An 18,292-nucleotide genomic window follows, 5' to 3' on the forward strand; every position below is an offset into this window, starting at 1 on the left:
CGCTGTCAGCTGTCAGCACAGAACCCAACGTGAGGCTCAGTCCCACAAACTGAGATCATGACCTGAGCAGAAATCAAGAGTTGGTTGCTTAACCAACTGAGCCACCAGACACCCCTGGAGTTAATGTTAAGTCTGGTCCCACTATGATTTTGAAGAGGACCCTAAAATGCCACAGGTATAAAAGATTGTGACCAGCTAAGAATGCATGGAGAGATCTGGATTGAGCATGACAGTGAGCACAGACAGAAGCCTGGAAAAGAGTGGTGCCTACTGTGTTGGGGTGGGGGGATGGGGCAGCACTGACTTTGCTTCTTTATTTTTTATTTCTTTTTAATTTTTTTTAATGTTTATTTTTGAGAGAGAGACAGAGTACAAGCAGGGGAAGGCAGAGAGAGAGAGAGAGAGAGAGACATAGAATCCGAAGCAGGCTTCAGACTCTGAGCTGTCTGCAGAGCCCTACCCTGGGCTCTCACTCACAAACCATGTGATCATGACCTGAGCCAAAGAGTCTGACGGTGATTTGACTGAGCCACTCAGGCACCCCTGACTTTGGCTTCTTTAATACTAGTGTGGGGTTGGGGGACTGTGAGGACAATAAAATGCAGAAATGGTGGAATACCTTTTCTGAGATGAGAGTAAAGAGTAGTAAAATTGTGACAGAGTTATAGTTTTAAACTTGCTCCATGGAATATTCCTGTTCACTCTTTTCAGTCCTTATCCTGTTGAGACTATTCTGTTTTACAAATCTGACCACGTTTTCTCATGCCTTTTGCTTAATCCCTGTTAATGGATCTGAAGTTTTTCCTATAGGCAGTGGAGGCAGTAGAGAAGTAAGTTGCTGATATTTTTATCTTTGCTAAGTTGCTTCTGTTGCTGAAGAACAGCTCCAGGGGAGCTAAAGTAAGAGTGGTACACTGGAGGGACAGTGTGTCTGTCCATAAGAGTAAAACTTCATATGACAAATACAGCTTATTCTAGAAGAGTGTTGTGTCGTGTAGAAGTTGGAGGTGTGGGGAGGTGTGGCATGCTGCAAAATCTCCTGGGGGACCTTTAAACAACCTACCCCTGGCTTTTCCCCTGCAGTCTGGGCCAGAGTGAAACGCTTCCCGATGAGAACCCTTCGTGTGCACAGATAGGGGAACGATTGCACCAGTGAGCATTTTCTAAGAGGATGAATCTATTAACCAGGGGAATGAACCAACACAGAAATGAAATAGAATCTCCTTGCAAGTTGATTCTTGTTTGTTATAGAGAGAAGAATTTTAAACTGCTGAACTGGTTTTTCCGATAAGCACATTTTAGCATCTTTGTGTTCACTGGATAAGTGTGTTTCTGTGAGATTTCAGGTTTGGGGTGCCGAAGGGAAGAAAGTTCCTTTAGCTAATTTGCATAATAAAAATCATCAATTAATGGCATTTTGGTTGATAATTATCACTTTCAACCATTTTGAGATGGGAAAGCAGTTAAATTCTTTTTTGTGTGACCAAAGTTAAAACAATATCAGGTTACTGTTGGATATTTCTCCTTGGTTTTAAATTCTCTTTTCAGAAAATGCTCAGAAAAAGGGTTAATCTTGAGATCGCAGGTATTGACAGGTCTAGGTATGTGATCTGTTTGGCTGTTTTGCAAGGTGCTATAAATGCTGCCTGAGTGTAACCTGACACCAGGTAGGCCCAAGTGGCCAAGGATGGAAAGTGGAGAACAATGTGAAAGAACCGGAATTTCAGGTCTAGGCAGTGAGTAATTGCAGCCTGCCCTCAGAGTCCTGGAACTGTCCATCCCGGTGTCAGCAAAAAAGGCGAAAACATAGAGAAGTCATCCTGCTTGACTTGATCATATTGAGTGAGTGAGTGAGTGAGTGAGTGTGAGAGTGTGTGTGTGTGTGTGTGTGTGTGTGTGTGTGTGTGTGTGTGTGAGAGGGAGAGAGAGGGAGAGAGAGGGAGAGAGAGGGAGAGAGAGGGAGAGAGAGGGAGAGGGAGAGAGAGAGAGAGAGAGAGAGAGAGAGAGAGAGAGAGAGAGAGAGAGAGAGAGAGAGATTACCTTAACATGGCTTGGGGTGAGGTGAACATATTCATGTTTCCATGCCCTGCTTTAGCTTTGCATATGTCGCTGGAAGCCTGACCGAGGCTTTCTATACAAAAAAACACCAATTTGTGCTTCATTTACATGAAAATAAAATTATACTTTAGAAAAAGTTTTAGGTACTTCCATTCCCCTTGCCTTCTCCCCAAGTTGGAATGAAAGATGCTTAAGGCAGGATAGCTATTTAGAAGATATTGGTGGTAATATATGTATATGGCACTTATATAGATTTCAAGGACATATTTTTAAACTTTTTCTAAGTTTTCTTAAATTCTGTGAATGTTTGAAATAATATGAGAACCCTGAACGCAGTGGGGAATGATTTATTCCTCTTGTGACATTAAATTTGTATTTTTGTTTTAACTTTTGTGTTGTGTGTACAGCACATGATTTAGACAGGGCTATAGAGTGAGATTTCTTTTACAATTGGTGCCCCCCCTTTCTTTCTTTCTTTCTTTCTTTCTTTCTTTCTTTCTTTCTTTCTCACTCAGTAGGAACTGAGAGACCAACCACCCTTGTTTGAGGAAGTTCAAATCTGGGTCCTTAACTGTAACTACATTTTGGTGTATTTTTTAAATCACTTTTTCCAGATTCACATTTTTAAAAATGTAAAGCTGTAGAAATACTGTATTCAAAGAACTAGCAAGCATAATGTCAGTTATTAACTCATAAAAATATTTTAGAATAAATTTTAAGTGTGGTAGCTTTATAAAAATGTTCTCACTTTTTAGGGTGAGTGAAGATAAAACTAATATGATGGGAGGGAGCAATAAGAGTAAAACTTGAAGATTTAAAACAATGATAGAAAAATCCACAAACTCCTCTACTTAAAGTTGTTCCAGTTAAAAATATGAACAAAAATGACTTACCATATATCAAGAAGTTGTATGGAATAGTGTAGAGACCTTTGCTATAAATATTTGTGGCAGAGATTTCTTATTTTCCAGTCTTTCTGCCAAAGAACAATACTGATGAAGTTCTATTAATGCAGATTTAGGGACATAAGTAGAGAATTGGGCTGGGAATTTGGGCCTCTTTTGCTTTCTTTTCCACTGTCTTTGTGACCTTGGACAAGTCAGATTTTGCTAGGCTCAAATTCTTTAGCTGGTCAGTGAATGCATTGTTTTAGGTAATCCTTAGGTATTTTTCAGCTTTAAAATTGTGGGATTCCACTCTTTTTAGATTGAGAATGGGCAGGCCCTGGGACAATTGTACAGAATTTATCTTGGTACTGCTGATTTATTATTTTCATGTCTTCTGGAAGCTAATGTAAAACATTCTGCGTGTTAGAAAACACATGAAAAGCCCTGTGTTATATTACTCAAAAATTCCAGCCATTACAGTATATGGGTTTATTGCTTGCTTCTCATTTTAATTTGCATAGCTTTTCTTCTTTTCTCTTTTCTTATTCTATTTCATTTTTATTGTATTTCTTCTAAGCTAATAGTTTTTCCAAATATACTCACTCTTCTTATGATGGGTATGTCTGTTTCTTGAAAAGGGCCTTGTATTAGTTTACTACTCCATAAAAAATTCTTTCTTTTCAGATACTTGGCATCTGGCGTTACTACAGAATTCCAATTCTTTATATACTCATACATACATAAACATACAAGCACTGTCTGAATGTTTTATTAAAGGTAGTCATTCATGCACCCCATTGCTCTAAGCTAGTGAATTTTACCTCCTTGGGGGCTAGAATGATTTAATCTGAAATGTTTTTGTCATTACTTTTATTTGTCATTTTGAGTATATGAGTTGGTGACCTGGCACCTTCCAAAGGGTAGCAATGATGTGTTTTTAAATGCCATTATGAATTAATAGGTTTGTAGACTCTTGTGTTTAAAGCCCTTTTGAAGGAAACTTAAATTTGCATTCAATCAGGGATGAAGAAAGCAGGTGTGAGAAGTATTAAAAACTGATTTTGACTGTCATGTTTTTAGAATACCTGAAATATTTTATAATAAATGAGACAGAAACTGAGTTGGTTGTTGTAGCCATCTATGTGGCTGAGGGTTTTGTGTTTACAATCAGTAAATTCATGTTGTTTGGAACAGGGGCATAATGGAACTCTGTGTTAAGGGAAGCTTGCCAGACAGGGTGAGGTCTTAGCCTAGAAGCAGCTGGATTTATCAGATAGGTGCCAAATTTTCAGGCACTGGAATAGAATTATACTTTTGTTGATAATGGGCTATAGTATTCTTTGTTGGAGTCTAGCAAATCACTGTGGTCAAGGAGACTCCCAGGGTGTATGGAAATGAGACTTAAGGAGTAATCAGTTAAGTGGCATTCACCTGTTACATGTCCCTTGCATTGTACTGAGACAATAATGAAGCTGTTGTGTATGGAGCAAAACTCATGTGGCCAGCATTCTGTATATGGATTTTGCCTAGCATGTTTACAGCAACTCTAGATTTTGGTGTTACATTTTGTACCTGTTTCACAGAAAAGGGAGACTGACAGTAAGTAACTTGTCCAAGGTCACAGTACAGAAGATTCAAACTCAGGTGGTCCAACTCCAGAGCTTTTAACTGCTCTTTTAACTGTTTTTGCTTGCTTTATTATTTGACTTTAAATCTGCAGCTTATTTTGGCGATAAGATACTAGGACTACCTTATTGTTGAGACCCTTCTGTGGTGTGTGTCTCCTTGGAGAATAAGAATATGATCCTGACCCAGTTGAAAGACATGAGAACCAACTTGGGGAGTTTTTACTGTCTGGTGGATGTTCAACTAGATGACCTCTCAAAGTTGTGCAAATAAGTTAACTGTTTATGTCTATGTTAGATAAACAGTTTTCACATATATTTTCTCTTGGTATTTTATAAAGACTAAGTGACACTTTGAAAATGAAATAGGTTTGAGAATTACTTATGCAGTAGAATGTTCCTGAATATAATACATATAGTTAACCAAAGACCTTATAATTTGTTAGGAGAGGGCAAAAAATCCTTTTTCTCCTCAGTCTGAGTACCCATGTCTTTTTCATACTAGTGCAACTTTGAGGAATAAAATGATAAGTTCAGTTTGGGACATGTTTTAGACACATTGACTTTGAGGGGGCACTGATGTGGACTTAAAAGTTGAGTGCGTGGATTTGGAGATGAGCTGAACTCAAGATGGAGACTTTTTTTTTTTTTTTTTCCAATTTGGTGTGTGTGTGTGTGTGTGTGTACACACAATTTGTGTCAGGTAGATTTAGAGGGAAGGCTCTGTACTGTTGCTCTGGATAGAGTCCTGAATTAAGAGGTAAGGAATCTCATTGTACTTATGTGACACTTTCAGATTGTGAGACCTTGGGCACAGGGACTCAATGTACTCATGAGAAACTGAATATTGATCTAGATGTTCAGTCTCATCTGTTAACTGAAGAGATTTTGATGCAATGGGGTTTTGTTATTTAAGTATCACTAACATGTACAGGTGATAACCTCTGTATCCAGAATCAGAAAATTTCTTCCCAAGACCTATCTTGGTGCCATAGGCTATGCAACTACTGAGAAGAAGGAGTGGGAAAGAGAGAAGACAGAGGGTCAGAGGCCTTATTAGGCCAATAAAATTATTCAAGAGCTTTTCTTACACATTTTTAGTTGATGAGCTTCTATCTAGAAATGTACCAAAGCTACCTCACCAGAGTGAAGGTGTCTCCATCCCAACAAGTGGCCTAGTGATCATGGGCAGTCATTTCAGTTTTGGTTTATTATTCTTGGTTGTCAGTGTGTACCTGAAGGTGTGGGTATGTTGATTGCTTATACTTTTGAAAAACATTTATTAAAGCATAATAGTGTGGAAATGTTAGTAAGAAAAGGTACCTCATTGCAATGGAAAAGAAAGGAAACTTAAACTTTACACAGATGTGTTCACATTGGTCACTGGTAGAGTGTCACTTTGTATTTACAAATAAATGGATTTGGAGGGTTCCTGGGTGGCTCAGTCAGTTAAGCATCTGACTTCAGCTCAGGTCATGATCTCCCAGTTCGAGCTCCGCATTGGGCTCTGTGCAGACAGCTCAGAGCCTGGAGCCTGCTTCAGATTCTGTGCCTTCCTCTGTCTCTACCCCTCCCCTGCTTGCACTCTGTCTCTCTCTCTCAAAACTAAAAATAATAAACATAAAAAAAACCCAAATAAATGGATTTGTAATAGGCCTTTTGGAATCTAACCTTTTACAGAGAAACTTTTGTTATCAGGAAACATCCCTTGATTCTGGTTACTTGACTTCTTACTGTGGTTTTTCAAGTTTGGGATAATGGTTTCCTCTTTATCAAAAGTACTACAATCATTCTTTATAAATAATATATGTAGACATAGCTTAAATATCTAATGATAGATTTTTAAGCAGTATCTGTCTTTAATATAATCCTTTTTACTATTACTATGGGCACCCAGGTATGGTAGGTACAGAAGGAATTTTAGACAATGGTTATTCACCTAGAGAAGTTTTGCTCTATCTTGCTTCCTGACATACTGCTTTAGATATCATAGACACTCAAAGATTTATTGAATTGAATTAGGGGGACATGATTTTCCCATGTGAGACAGTGTATAGTTAGTGCTAACATGGCGGGCAATAAGTGTCATATTTCTGAAGGGAGCGATCCAGATAGGTGGAGGCCGAGAGGTTTGGGGGGTTTGTGAAAGAAATGGAAGTTGAGTATTGAAGACTGGGAGAGATGTGAATGGGTGCTGAGGTGAGAGCAGTATTCTGGAAATGGCGAATAAGTAGATTTTGAGCAGGGAGGCAGGAAGGAATGTAGTTTGTGTGGCGGACCATAAGAAGGCAAGCCCAGTGCAGAAGAATTAGGTTGGGTAGTAATTTAAGGGACAAGATTATAAGTAACATTTGACCAAAGCCAAATGTGTGTCTTATGTTTATATGTCTGTCTGTGATCAATTTAGGTGAAAGCATTTTTTTCCCCTCCAGGTATGGTGAATTGCTCAAAAACCACCTGAATGTGCTAAAAATAAAAATGCTTTCCCAGTGTTGGGGTTGAACTCATTATTGAAAGAGGTGGGGTATAGAGTGGGTGTGGGGCACTGCTGGGTTAGAATTCAGTTTAGTGAGTAGAAGTATTACCTGAATTAAATTCTTAACCCTTACTTTATTTTGATTCCCAGTTAGGAAAATTACAGTTAGCCATGATGACCCCCAGAGTCCAGGGTATATATTGACTTTACTGAAATTAGGAAATTGAGTATCTGATTCAGCTGGCACATGCTGTTTTCAGGGAAACTGATTCACCAGCTCAGCTTCATTCTCTAACTTGTCTCTTTAAAATTAAAATTGTAAGCACTATTTCAAATGTTATTTAATGTGATTATTTTTATAATCTTTGTCTTTTCATATCACATTTACAGTCATAATCCTATGATGCAGTATTTCATAAAATTGTGATAAACTTAAAATTTTTTCCTTTTGTTAATAGTGGTAGCTTTTTTTTAAGTAGGCAAACCTCATTGGCAGGCACTTTTTAAGCATTTCTCCCTCCACTGAAATTGTTTTCACTCTTAAGTTGCGTTTCTGTTTTTCTACTATTGTAAAGTGCAGTTCTTTGCATGTTCTAATTTGCCATGACGTGGTCAAGTGCCGTTTCCTTCCTGTTGCTTGCAAGCCTGTGCTAGAGATAAGGATACATTTCAGTGCATTAAAAAAGAAGCCACTGAAGACAGGCTTTTAAGCATGGTAAAACATTCTACTTAACAGAAACCTTTTAAAAGAACAGAAAGAGTGGACTTTAATTTCTGCTTATTTTTAAAGGCTTTTAAAATAGTGCTTACTGAATTTTAAATGTATGAGACAGACTTTAAATTCTTATATATATTAGGCATAACAGGGACACTGTATGAATGTTTCTCCTAGGGCAAAAATATACCGACGAAATTACTCATGGAGGAACAATTCCTGTGTGGTTTGCTGGGTTACTGGCAAGAAGGAAATTGTTTATATGTCCTTTATTGCAGTTACAAACCTAGTTATTGCTGTGTGGACTTTTTTTTTTTTTTTTTTTTTTTTTTTTTTTTTTTTTAAGTATTCGGCACTTTAACTGTAGTTTAACTGGGGGGAAGGGAGAATGGCTTCACTTTCAGAAATGAGAGGTGATTTTATCTTAGCAAGAATGAAATCTTCAAAGAAAATATATATCTAACTTAAGAAAAAAAAAAAGCCTGTATCCATCAGTCATGTTGATTTTGTTTAAAAACATTAACAAAAAATACTTTGGAGACACTGCCCTTGGTACTAATTGTTATATTCTGAATGGGCACGATTACTTTTTCATAACTAACTTAAGCTTTTGTTTTTCAGGCCAAGAAGTTCTAAAGAAGAAAAATTTCAGAAAAATTGCCTCTGTTTGAGTGGAATATCAGTGAACCAAGGAAACCTGTAGTGCCGTCCTGAAAGAAAACCTGGTCTACAGTAACTTAACAGACTTAGCTGAGGGTTTTTTACCCAAATTGGTCACTGGATTCTGCTGCCTCATACTTGAACCTGCTTGGAATTTTTCTCATGTGGATCTAAGGGGAATGTTTTATTATGGCTGCTGTTGTCCAACAGAACGACCTAGTGTTTGAATTTGCTAGTAACGTCATGGAGGATGAACAACAGGTATGAGACCCAGAGACCCAGAGGAAATTGGATTTTAATAAATTTATTGTTACAATTCTTCCATTTGCGACAGAAAATTTACTTTAAAAGACCATAGGAGAAACCTTATTAATGTAAAAATGTAGATGTTAAAATTTTGGAGGCAATTGCGATCTTATGTTTTAAGTACTAGTTAATTTGTTGAGAAATAATTTAATCCTTAGTTCTGGTGTGGAACATGGAAGTAGTAATTTTGGGTTTTTTTTTTTTTAATGAGTCTTTAAATAAAATACCTTAAGTAATTATTTCAAAGTAGTTTGAAAAGTTCTAGAGGACATAACAACAAGACATGTACATTTTTTTTTTTTTTTTTTTTTTGTAATATAGGACTGGTGGTTGTAATAGTTGCTTAATTAGTATTTGTAATCCAGGGCTGTTTTCTAAGTGGATGGAAAGATGTTAGTAGTCCCATAATCATACATCACTTCAGTGCAAAGCACGTGATTCTGAGGAAGTCCCTTCACTTCTCTAGATCTAGATTGCATCATCTGTTGAATGAAGGGATTAAACTGAATAATTTCAAACTGGCTTTCACTTAGTTTATGTTCAGTGATGTTCAAATTACTGTTTCTAGAATGTGAAGAAGATCCAAGAGGCATTGAGAAAAGGATCTAAGTTAATTCTAGTCTCCCTGCCCTGCCTCCCCTCCCACTGCAGGGTGGGGGAGATGCTAGGGGTTCTTGGGACTTTATAATTTACTTCGTTTTAAACAGGTTATGTAGGAATTTAATTAAGACATGATGTGAGAGAGATGCTGTGTTAGACTCACTATACTGGCAAAAATATTTTGAGGACCTGCAGGTTTAAAATATGCCCAGTAAGTTGATTTAGATACTGAAAAAAGCCTAATCCCAAATATTTCACATTAATTGGCCAATTATAATGTATCATACTTTTAATCTAGAAACATAGTTACTACAGGTAATAAAATTGATTCTTACTTTTGACAGGGAATTATAATTTTTTTGCTGTTTGTATTGTCTATTGAGGTGACAGATCTAAAAATTTATAAATAACCTATAAAAGAGAATTTGGATTGAGGTGCCTTAAAATCCAGATGAGCTTTGGTTAGGAAGGGAAAAAGTTTGAGGGAGAGGATTGCTTGGTCCCAATTAAAAATGTATTAATAGTTACATGGAAAATTACTCATGAGAAACTGAATCATTGATCTAGATGGTCAGTCTCCTCTTTTACCTACCAAAAAAATTTTGATGCAGTGGGGCTTTCTTATTTATTTCCAATATGTATGGGTGATACCTCTGGATCTGGAACTGGAAAATTTCTTCCCAAGACCATCTTGGTGCCATAGGCTATGCAACTACTGAGAAGAAGGAGTAGAAAAGAGAGAAGACGGAGCATCAGAGGCCTAATTACGCCAATAAAATCATTCAAGAGCTTTCTTACACATTTTTAGCTTATGAGTTTCTAAATAGAAATGAACAAAAACTACCTCACCCCCAAATTATGAAATACTCTGTTTATATTTTCTTCTGTTTTATGTGTTTAACTCCCCAGTACATATGGAATATATTTTTTTAATAGAATGTGAGAGGTATAGGGATCTGACAACTATTTCCTCCCACGAGTGAGGATGTTGACCCTTCAGATTTATTGAATATTTTATGATTTCCACACTAAGAGTGCCACCTTTCTTATATACTAAATTACCACATAATACTTTAGTTTTGAACTTTCTGGTGTATTTTATTATTTTATTCCATTTAACTGTTCTGTATTATGCCAATACCACATTACTTTCATTAGTATCATTTCATAGATTTGACATCTGATAAGATATTCCCCCTCCCCTGCCTAAAAATATTGGTATAGAGTTTTGAATGAATTTTAGAATTAACTCCTTAAGTTACATAAAACTTTGTTGGGATTGTAACTTTTCAAAGTTATACAATATTTGTATCTTTTATTTTTCAAAAAAAAATTTTTGTAATGTTTATTCTTGAGAGAGAGACAAAGACAGAGTGTGAGTGGGGGAGGGTCAAAGAGAGAGGGAGACACAGAATCTGAAGCAGGCTCCAGGCTCTGAGCTGTCAGCATAGAGCCTGACGCGGTGCTCAAAGTCACAAACTGTGAGATCATGACCTGAGCTGAAGTCAGACGCTTAACCGACTGAGCCACCCAGGTGCCCCAAATATTTGTATCTTTTAAAACAATTGTTTTATGATCCTATATTGGTTTGGTTGATTCTTTATAAAATCACTGTTTAAAGGCATCAGATTAGAAGACATTTCCTGTTTTGAGTTATGGTCTGTGGTTATAAATGTCATCTAAAGCAACTGACACCGTTAATGTCTGGTTGCCACCACCTTGATCATTTTCCCTTGTATCATACTCTTTTCACAATTGCTTGGGGGGCTGGTAATGTTGGAAAGGAAACACCAACATTATTGGTTCTGACAAGCCACTTTTAAAAGTCTTTTCTTGCTATCTGTTCCAAACTGTGAATATTTGTAGCAGAGAATGAAGCACTTCTGTGGGAGAGCAACACCATCAGTGCTGAATTGCAGTATGTACTTTTATTTGGAGGTGCCTTGATTTGACCTTATTAAACAGGTGTGTTTGCCTGGGGAATTTATGAGAATAAGAAGAAATCTGAAGGTTGTGGATACAAGTTTCTAAAGAGAAAAACTTGACTTATAGGCTCAAATAATCCAGAAGTTAATTTAATGAAAAACAGCTGGTAGTTTAATGCATTTTATAATTTTGACATGTCGTTACATTTTATACTTTTTCAGTTGTTGGTTCTAAAAGTAGAACCTAGTAAATCATAGTTATTTATACTTAACAGACTTAGCTCACTAGGGAGAAGCTTGGTGACATGCATGGGAAAGTGAAACAAATATTTTTGTAGAATCCTATCACAATATAAGGTGGTCTTACAACATTCCTTCTTTGGGTATAAATTGGTTTGCTCTGAATATTGATTCCTTGACGCTAAATGATAAAAAGTGCCTTGCTGCCTTTTTAACGAGATACCCAGTAATTCTCCATGCAGTGTTTGAGAAACACAGCATTGCAACTTTGGGAAACCTTCACTGTGAAAGTTACATTAGAACTGGATCTTGTAGAAAGATCCAGTTTATCTAACAAATGAATGAGCAGAAGTGTTCTGGAACAGTAGAAAGTACTGAAACTTTTAACGGATTCCTTGACTACATAATCAGTCTAACCACCTTAACCTATGGTTAGAAGCTTTTCATAGTGTAACTGTTTCATGTTTTTTTGTTTCTTATACTATGTTAATTTTGTCAGCCTACTGTATAATGTCCAGTGCTTTCCTGCTTGATCTCCCACATTCATACCTGCTGCCTATTGAAGTTCTAATCTCTTTCAAAATCTTAGGACAAAACCTACTTATTCTAGAAATTTATCCTAAAATTATTCCTTCAGGAATTAACAAATTTTATCCTGTCATTTCTATATCACTTACTGTCATTGTTCAACTATTTGCCACATTACATTTTCATATGTACATTATCACATCAGAAGACTTTTGAATGAGAGGTAATGTTCCCCAAACTCTCTTGACTACAGTATATATATTTTCTAGGACCCTATTTATCCACATTCTCAGTGCATGGGCAGTTTTGCCTCAATTCCACCACAATTGTAAGACCAGAAAGAAATACTCATGGAGTCTTTCTTCTGTTATGTATTTAGAACTGTTCTGTTGTATGTGTTTAGTCAACACCATGTCAAATAACTTTCAAAACTTATCACTGAAATTATAAATAAGTAAATATCCATACAGAGTTTTTCTATTTATTTATTTACTTATTTATTCAGAGCATGAACAGGGGAGAGGAGCAGAGGGAGAGAGAGAGAAGGAATCTTAACCAGGCTCCACACTTAGTGAAGAGCCTGATGCAGAACTCAATCTCATAATCCTGGGATCATTACCTGAGCCCAAATCAGGAATCAGACACTCAACCGACTAAGCCACTCAGTTGCCCCCATATAGATTTTTCTGTTTCTCAGGAGACTCCTTCAAGTTACAAAGGGAGTTTTTGACATGTATCTTTTTAAATTTATTTAAAAATTTTTTTTTAGTTTTTTTTTAAATGTTTATTTTTGAGACAGAAACAGAGTGTGAGCGGGGGAGGGGTAGAGAGAGAGAGAGGGAGACAGAGAATCAGAAGCAGACTCCAGGCTCTAAGCTGTCAGCACAGAGCCTGATGTGGGGCTCGAACTCCCAAACCGTGAGATCATGACCTGAACCTAAGTCAGACGCTTAACCGACGGAGCCACCCAGGCAGTCCCTCCAACTCCCCCCCCCCCCAATTTTTTTAATGTTTATTCATTTTTGAAAGAGACACAGCATGGACGGGGGAGGGGCAGAGAGGGAGAGACAGAATCCAAAGCAGGCTCCAGGCTCTAGGCTCTGAGGTGTCAGCACAGAGCCCAGAGTTAGAGGCCCAGCTCATGAACTGTGAGATCATGACTTGAGCTAAAGTTAGATGCGTAACCTACTGAGCTACCTAGGCGCCCCATTGACATGGTTGTATCTTGAGAATGAGGTTGTATTTTGTAGAGAATATAGATCACACCAACGGGCCATTTTTAAGGAATTGTGTTAGGAAAAATTCTGTTAGGTCAGGGATTAAGTGTACCTTAAAATTAAAATAGAAGGGATGAGTTGACGTGTTCTATATGTAACTTATTCAGCACCAGCACCAGGAGGACAAGAAGTTGGGATGGTGATAACTAACCTGTACGTGGACATAAGGAATTTTGTTATTTACATGTAATTCCAGGGTATATAGATCAATCTACCTGTTCTTGTGGCCTTCTTTTGTAGTCTTGGCAGATCAGACTTATCAGATCCATTAAAAGCTTAACCTTCTGTACAACTAACATACCAGAGGTTGCTTGTTTCTTTTGTGTACATTTGGAACCCTCATCAAAGGAGTTCTGCCACAGAGCCCATAGTATAAGTCTGCTTACATTTTGGAAAGTCTGACTTTGAATCACCCTGAGGCACTCTTCAGGTTATGTGAAGGGACAAACCTTCCTATGATCTAGTGTTTGGCCAGGCTTATCTCCCTGCCAACTATTAGTGAGGAAGCTGATGGTTATTATGAAGGAGAAGTAGGTGAGGGCAGTAGGAAATTATTATTACACTCTTTCGCAATTTTCCCTTAACTGTCCCCCCAGTGATTTCATCAGGCTCCATGACAAGGTCTTTAAAATGAATATGGATGAGTGGCCTGAGCCTGAGTCCTGGCCTCTCATGCTCCTCCTCAAATAGCATGAACTTCACCACCCATTCCGACTTCTTCTCCAACTATTGGTCCCAGGGCTCCATGCTGTCGCCCAACCACTTGGTCCTGCCAGTCAGCATTGCGGATGCCAGAGTCTATGCAGGCACCTGGGGCTCAGCCTCTCAGATCTCTGTGTTCTGCTCCACCAGCTAATAGGGTGGTGGGGGGCCCAGGCCTGGCCACCAGGATGGCTAGGGGTCTGGCAGGCATAGGGGGCATCCTCAGGAAGAAGGAGACCATGCAAGACCTGAGTGACCACCTGGCCTCCTGCCCGGAGGAGGTGAGGAGCCTCAAGGCTGATAATTAGTGATTGGAGTTCAAAATCTGGGAACACCTGCAGAGGAAGGGACCCCAGGTCAGAGACTGGGGGCAATACTTCTAAGAGCATTTTGCTGAGGGCTCAGATCTTTGCAAAATCTATGGACAGTGCCTGCATCATTCTGCATATTGACAGTGCACATCTTGTTGCTGGCGACTTCAGAGTCCATATGAGATGGAGCTGGCCATGTGCCATTCTGTGGAGAATGCTCTCCCTGAGCTCCACAGAATCAGTGATGACAGCAGTGTCACTTGACTGAAGCTGGAGGTAAGAGATCAAGGCTCTCAAGGAGCTGTTCCTCATGAAAAAGAAACCATGAGGAGGAAGTAAGGGGTCCAAAAAACCAAATTGTCAACTCTGAGTTGACCGTGGAGTCGGATGCTCCCAAATCTCAGGACCTCAGCAAGATCATGGCAGGCATCCAAGCCCTATGACGAGCTGGCTCAGAAGAACCAAGAGGACCTGGACAAGTACTGGTTCCAGCAGATTGAGGAGAGCCCCACAGTGGCCACCTCATAGACCACTGAGATAGGAACAGCTGAGATGACCCTCCCAGAGCTGAGTACTTGGAGATCAACCTGGACTTGATGAGAAACCTGAAGGCCAGCTTGGAGAATAGCCTGGGGGAGGTGGAGGCCCACTACATGATGCAGACGGAGCAACTCAGTGGGGTCCTGCTGCACCGGGAGTCAGAGCTGTCACAGACCTGGACAGAGGGGCAGCACCAGACTAGGAGCATGAGGCCTTGCTGAGTATCAAGGTCAAGCTGGAGGCTGAGATCACCGCCTACCATCACCTGCTGGAAGACGGGGAGGATTTCAGTCTCGGTGACACCCTGGACAGCAGTAGCTCCTTGCACATTGTCCAGAAGACCACCACACGCAGGATTATGGATGGCAGAGTGGTGTCTGAGACCAATGACACCGAAGTTCTGAGGTGTTGAGGCAGCAGAATAGAAGCAGGTTACCCTTTGGGGAGCAGAAGGCCAATTAAAAGAGATGAAAAATGAATATGGGTGAGGTCGTCGCATAGGATAGGATATGGACTAGAAGAGTTCCAGAAACATCCAGTGATAAACTTTAGTAATTAGGGTTTACTGACCATTTTGTCCTGTGCATTGTGTTATGTACTTTACAGGGATTATCCTATTTGACAATCTTATGAAGTAGGTACTTTAATTCCTACTATCCAGAAGAGTCAATTGAGGCTTAGAGAGGGGAAGCAACTGACTTGGAATGATAAAACTGGGAACTGTCACCCAGCTTGTGCCTTGAATAATGTCAGCCACCAATGCAGGCAAGTAGTTAAAAAGTGGTTTTAAATGTGGAAGAATTATACTTTGCATTTATGATTTTAGCAAAAAGAAAATGTTATGTATTCTAGTTAATCTGTTAATGTAATTGAGGTTGATAGTCTTTGTGACCTGATAGACCTGAGTACTACCTTTAAAAAAAAAAAAAAAATGGCAGCTTTATTGAGATGTAGTTTACATACCGTACAATTCACCTATTTTAAACTGTGCAATTCAACGATTTTTACTATGTAAACAGAGTTTTGCATCCATCACCATAATCAATATTGGAACATTTTTGTTATCCCAAAAAGAAACCTGTACCCATTAGCAGTCATGTCCCATTCTCCCGGATTCCCACACTGTGGCAGCCACTAGTCTACTTTTTGTCTCTATAGATTTGCCTGTCGTGGGACATTTTGTATACATTGAATGTGGTATGCACAAGAGACCATGCAGTATGTGGTCTCTTGTGACTGACTACTTTTACTTAAACAATGTTTCCAAGGTTCACCCATGTTGTAGCATGTATCAGTACTTCATTCTTTTTATTGCTAAATAATATTCCATTGTCTGGGTATATCACTTTGTACTTATCCATTCTGTGTATTTTTCAAAAAAATGCTTTTTTTTTTTTTTTTTTTAAATGAAGTTCGTGTTGGTCAGTTTTTTTGTTGGGGGTAGAATTGGCCATCTCCCTTCTCCCAGAAAGTGCTCAGTCACCTAGAGCAGCCTTGCTGGGTGAATAAGGAAATTAGTACCTCTTTGATGTAGCTCAGTTTAGCCACATGATCTTGAAAATTTTGCTTCCTTTCGTTTTACTCAGCATGTAACACATAAAGGGAAGGATAAGTCATTATGTGAACAGATAGGGTTACTGGCCTTTTTTTTGCCCCCTAAGCCAAAGTCACTTTCAACATTATTTTGAGAATAATGATGAAGATAATGTCCTTTGATTTACTAAAGTAAAAAGAAAACCGGTCATGAATGATTTGTTAGAGTGTGAATTTAACAAAGTGATGTCCTTAAATAATGTTCATAAATCTGATATGCTGAATGTTAAAGATGTTAGAATATGGGCAGAGTTTTTGGGTTTTGTTTTGTTTTGTTTTGTTTTGTTTTTGATACAGTAACCAAAATTCTCAGTATTAGGGCAGTTCTTTTTGGAAAGAAGAATTATGTTGTAATGACTAGTAATACATTTGTGAGCTTACCTGTTTCATCTGTTCTCACCTATTGAGACATTGAGAAAAAGAGCACTGAGCATGTGAGGAGGGATCCGGGAATTGACCTGGAGTTGTAGGGATTGGAGTATGAGGAAAGAATTTTCCTCTCCTGAAAGGTGATATTTTAGGTGACAATTTAAAGATTTGTTATATTTTTATGGTTTTGTTTGACTCTGCACTTCTCTCATTCCACTTTATTTTCTGGTATGGAAAAAACAAAGAGTATTTAGGAAAAACTGCGATTTACCTTTAGGAAAGCAACTACAGGGAAGCTCAAGTAACTGGCACTTCCTCTCCCCTCCCCTGCCCCAACGCGTGAGTACATTCAGAAATAATTTGGTATTGAAGATTTACCTGGGAAATGATTTATTGAAAAGTGACTCGTTTATGTGCATTAAGATCAACTGCCTGCAACTTCAGTATTATATTGAATTCTGCAGATTGGTAATTCCTGTCAATTACGAATCTGTGACCTGTAGCAAAGTATCAGCCTGGGAACCAGGAGCCACCACTTACTAGACGTGTGACTTCAGACAAGTTTTTAAATTTCTCTGAGCTTTGATTTCCTTCACCAAAAGTGAAAGAATTACCTCCCAAGGTTATGAGTATTCAGTGTTTACGTAAAGTATTTAACAAAAGCCTAGTGGTCAAGAAATGTGGCAGTTGCTGTTGTGAATGACCTGAATTAAATTAAAAAAAAGTGTTAAAAGTTTGTGTGTACCACTGCATACTCTGTTAATTGTTTGGGATAAATTAGGTAATGAAGTCAATTTTTATAATTTGAATACCATTTAGACAAATTCATTCAGCTTTTTTTCCCCCCTTATTTTTTCTTTGCTGGCTTAGTTCTAGAATAAGCCAACAAATTTATCACTCAGGATTTGAAAAATCTGGCAGATTAATTCTGTGGGGGAGCACTGTCCTTTAACATTAAAGCATGTTAAGTTTCTTTGAATATAGTTTGACTGGGAGTTGTTCAGTTTTTTTGGAGTGACTCTAATTTCTTTTATTGCCTACGATTGGCTAGTGTCACTTTTCCATTCTGGAAAAGGCTTTGTAGCTAAACTGTCTGTATTCAGGAAATGATTCATACATATTTGTATAAGATTCTTGTCTAAGTCCCATCTTTTAGAAGTAGGAATTGCCTCCTTAATTATGATTTTAAATTTTTTGAGTTATGTAGAATCTGCATGGTTAAAACCTCAATCTGATGGTGACCGCTAAGGTATTATCTAGTTGGCTTGTAACTAAACATTTAAACCTGGTTAAAAGTTAGCATACTTCCCAAAATTTACGTTTCTCCCACCGCCCACATACCCTTAACCTACCAATGTATTGAACTTTTAAAGTGAGCACTCTAATGGGAAAACCAAGTTTGTTTTCAGTGACCATTTTACTTTTCGAGATGCATGGCCAAGTAAGTTGTAATTTATCCTGGCTGAGAAAAGGAAAAATC

The 18,292-nt window shown here is 38.3% G+C and overlaps 1 protein-coding gene and 1 pseudogene across 4 annotated transcripts in view; both read left to right on the forward strand.

Moving 5' to 3' along the window:
• ELF1 (E74 like ETS transcription factor 1) overlaps positions 1-18,292 on the forward strand; it is a 106,834-nt gene that overhangs the window by 46,699 nt on the left and 41,843 nt on the right. For 3 of the 4 annotated variants that reach the window (XM_042977432.1, XM_007085356.3, XM_007085355.3), the window contains exon 2: positions 8,383-8,682. In XM_042977432.1, the coding sequence (XP_042833366.1) occupies positions 8,611-8,682 (72 nt within the window). In that variant the 5' untranslated portion in view covers positions 8,383-8,610. Of the gene's footprint in view, positions 1-7,521; positions 7,762-8,382; positions 8,683-18,292 lie in introns of those variants that run through there. The other variant, XM_015538965.2, reaches the window with a different exon arrangement.
• On the forward strand, positions 13,160-16,721 carry LOC102969372 (annotated as a pseudogene).

Source organism: Panthera tigris, chromosome A1 (genome assembly GCF_018350195.1).
Source record: "Panthera tigris isolate Pti1 chromosome A1, P.tigris_Pti1_mat1.1, whole genome shotgun sequence".
Lineage (NCBI taxonomy): Eukaryota > Metazoa > Chordata > Mammalia > Carnivora > Felidae > Panthera > Panthera tigris.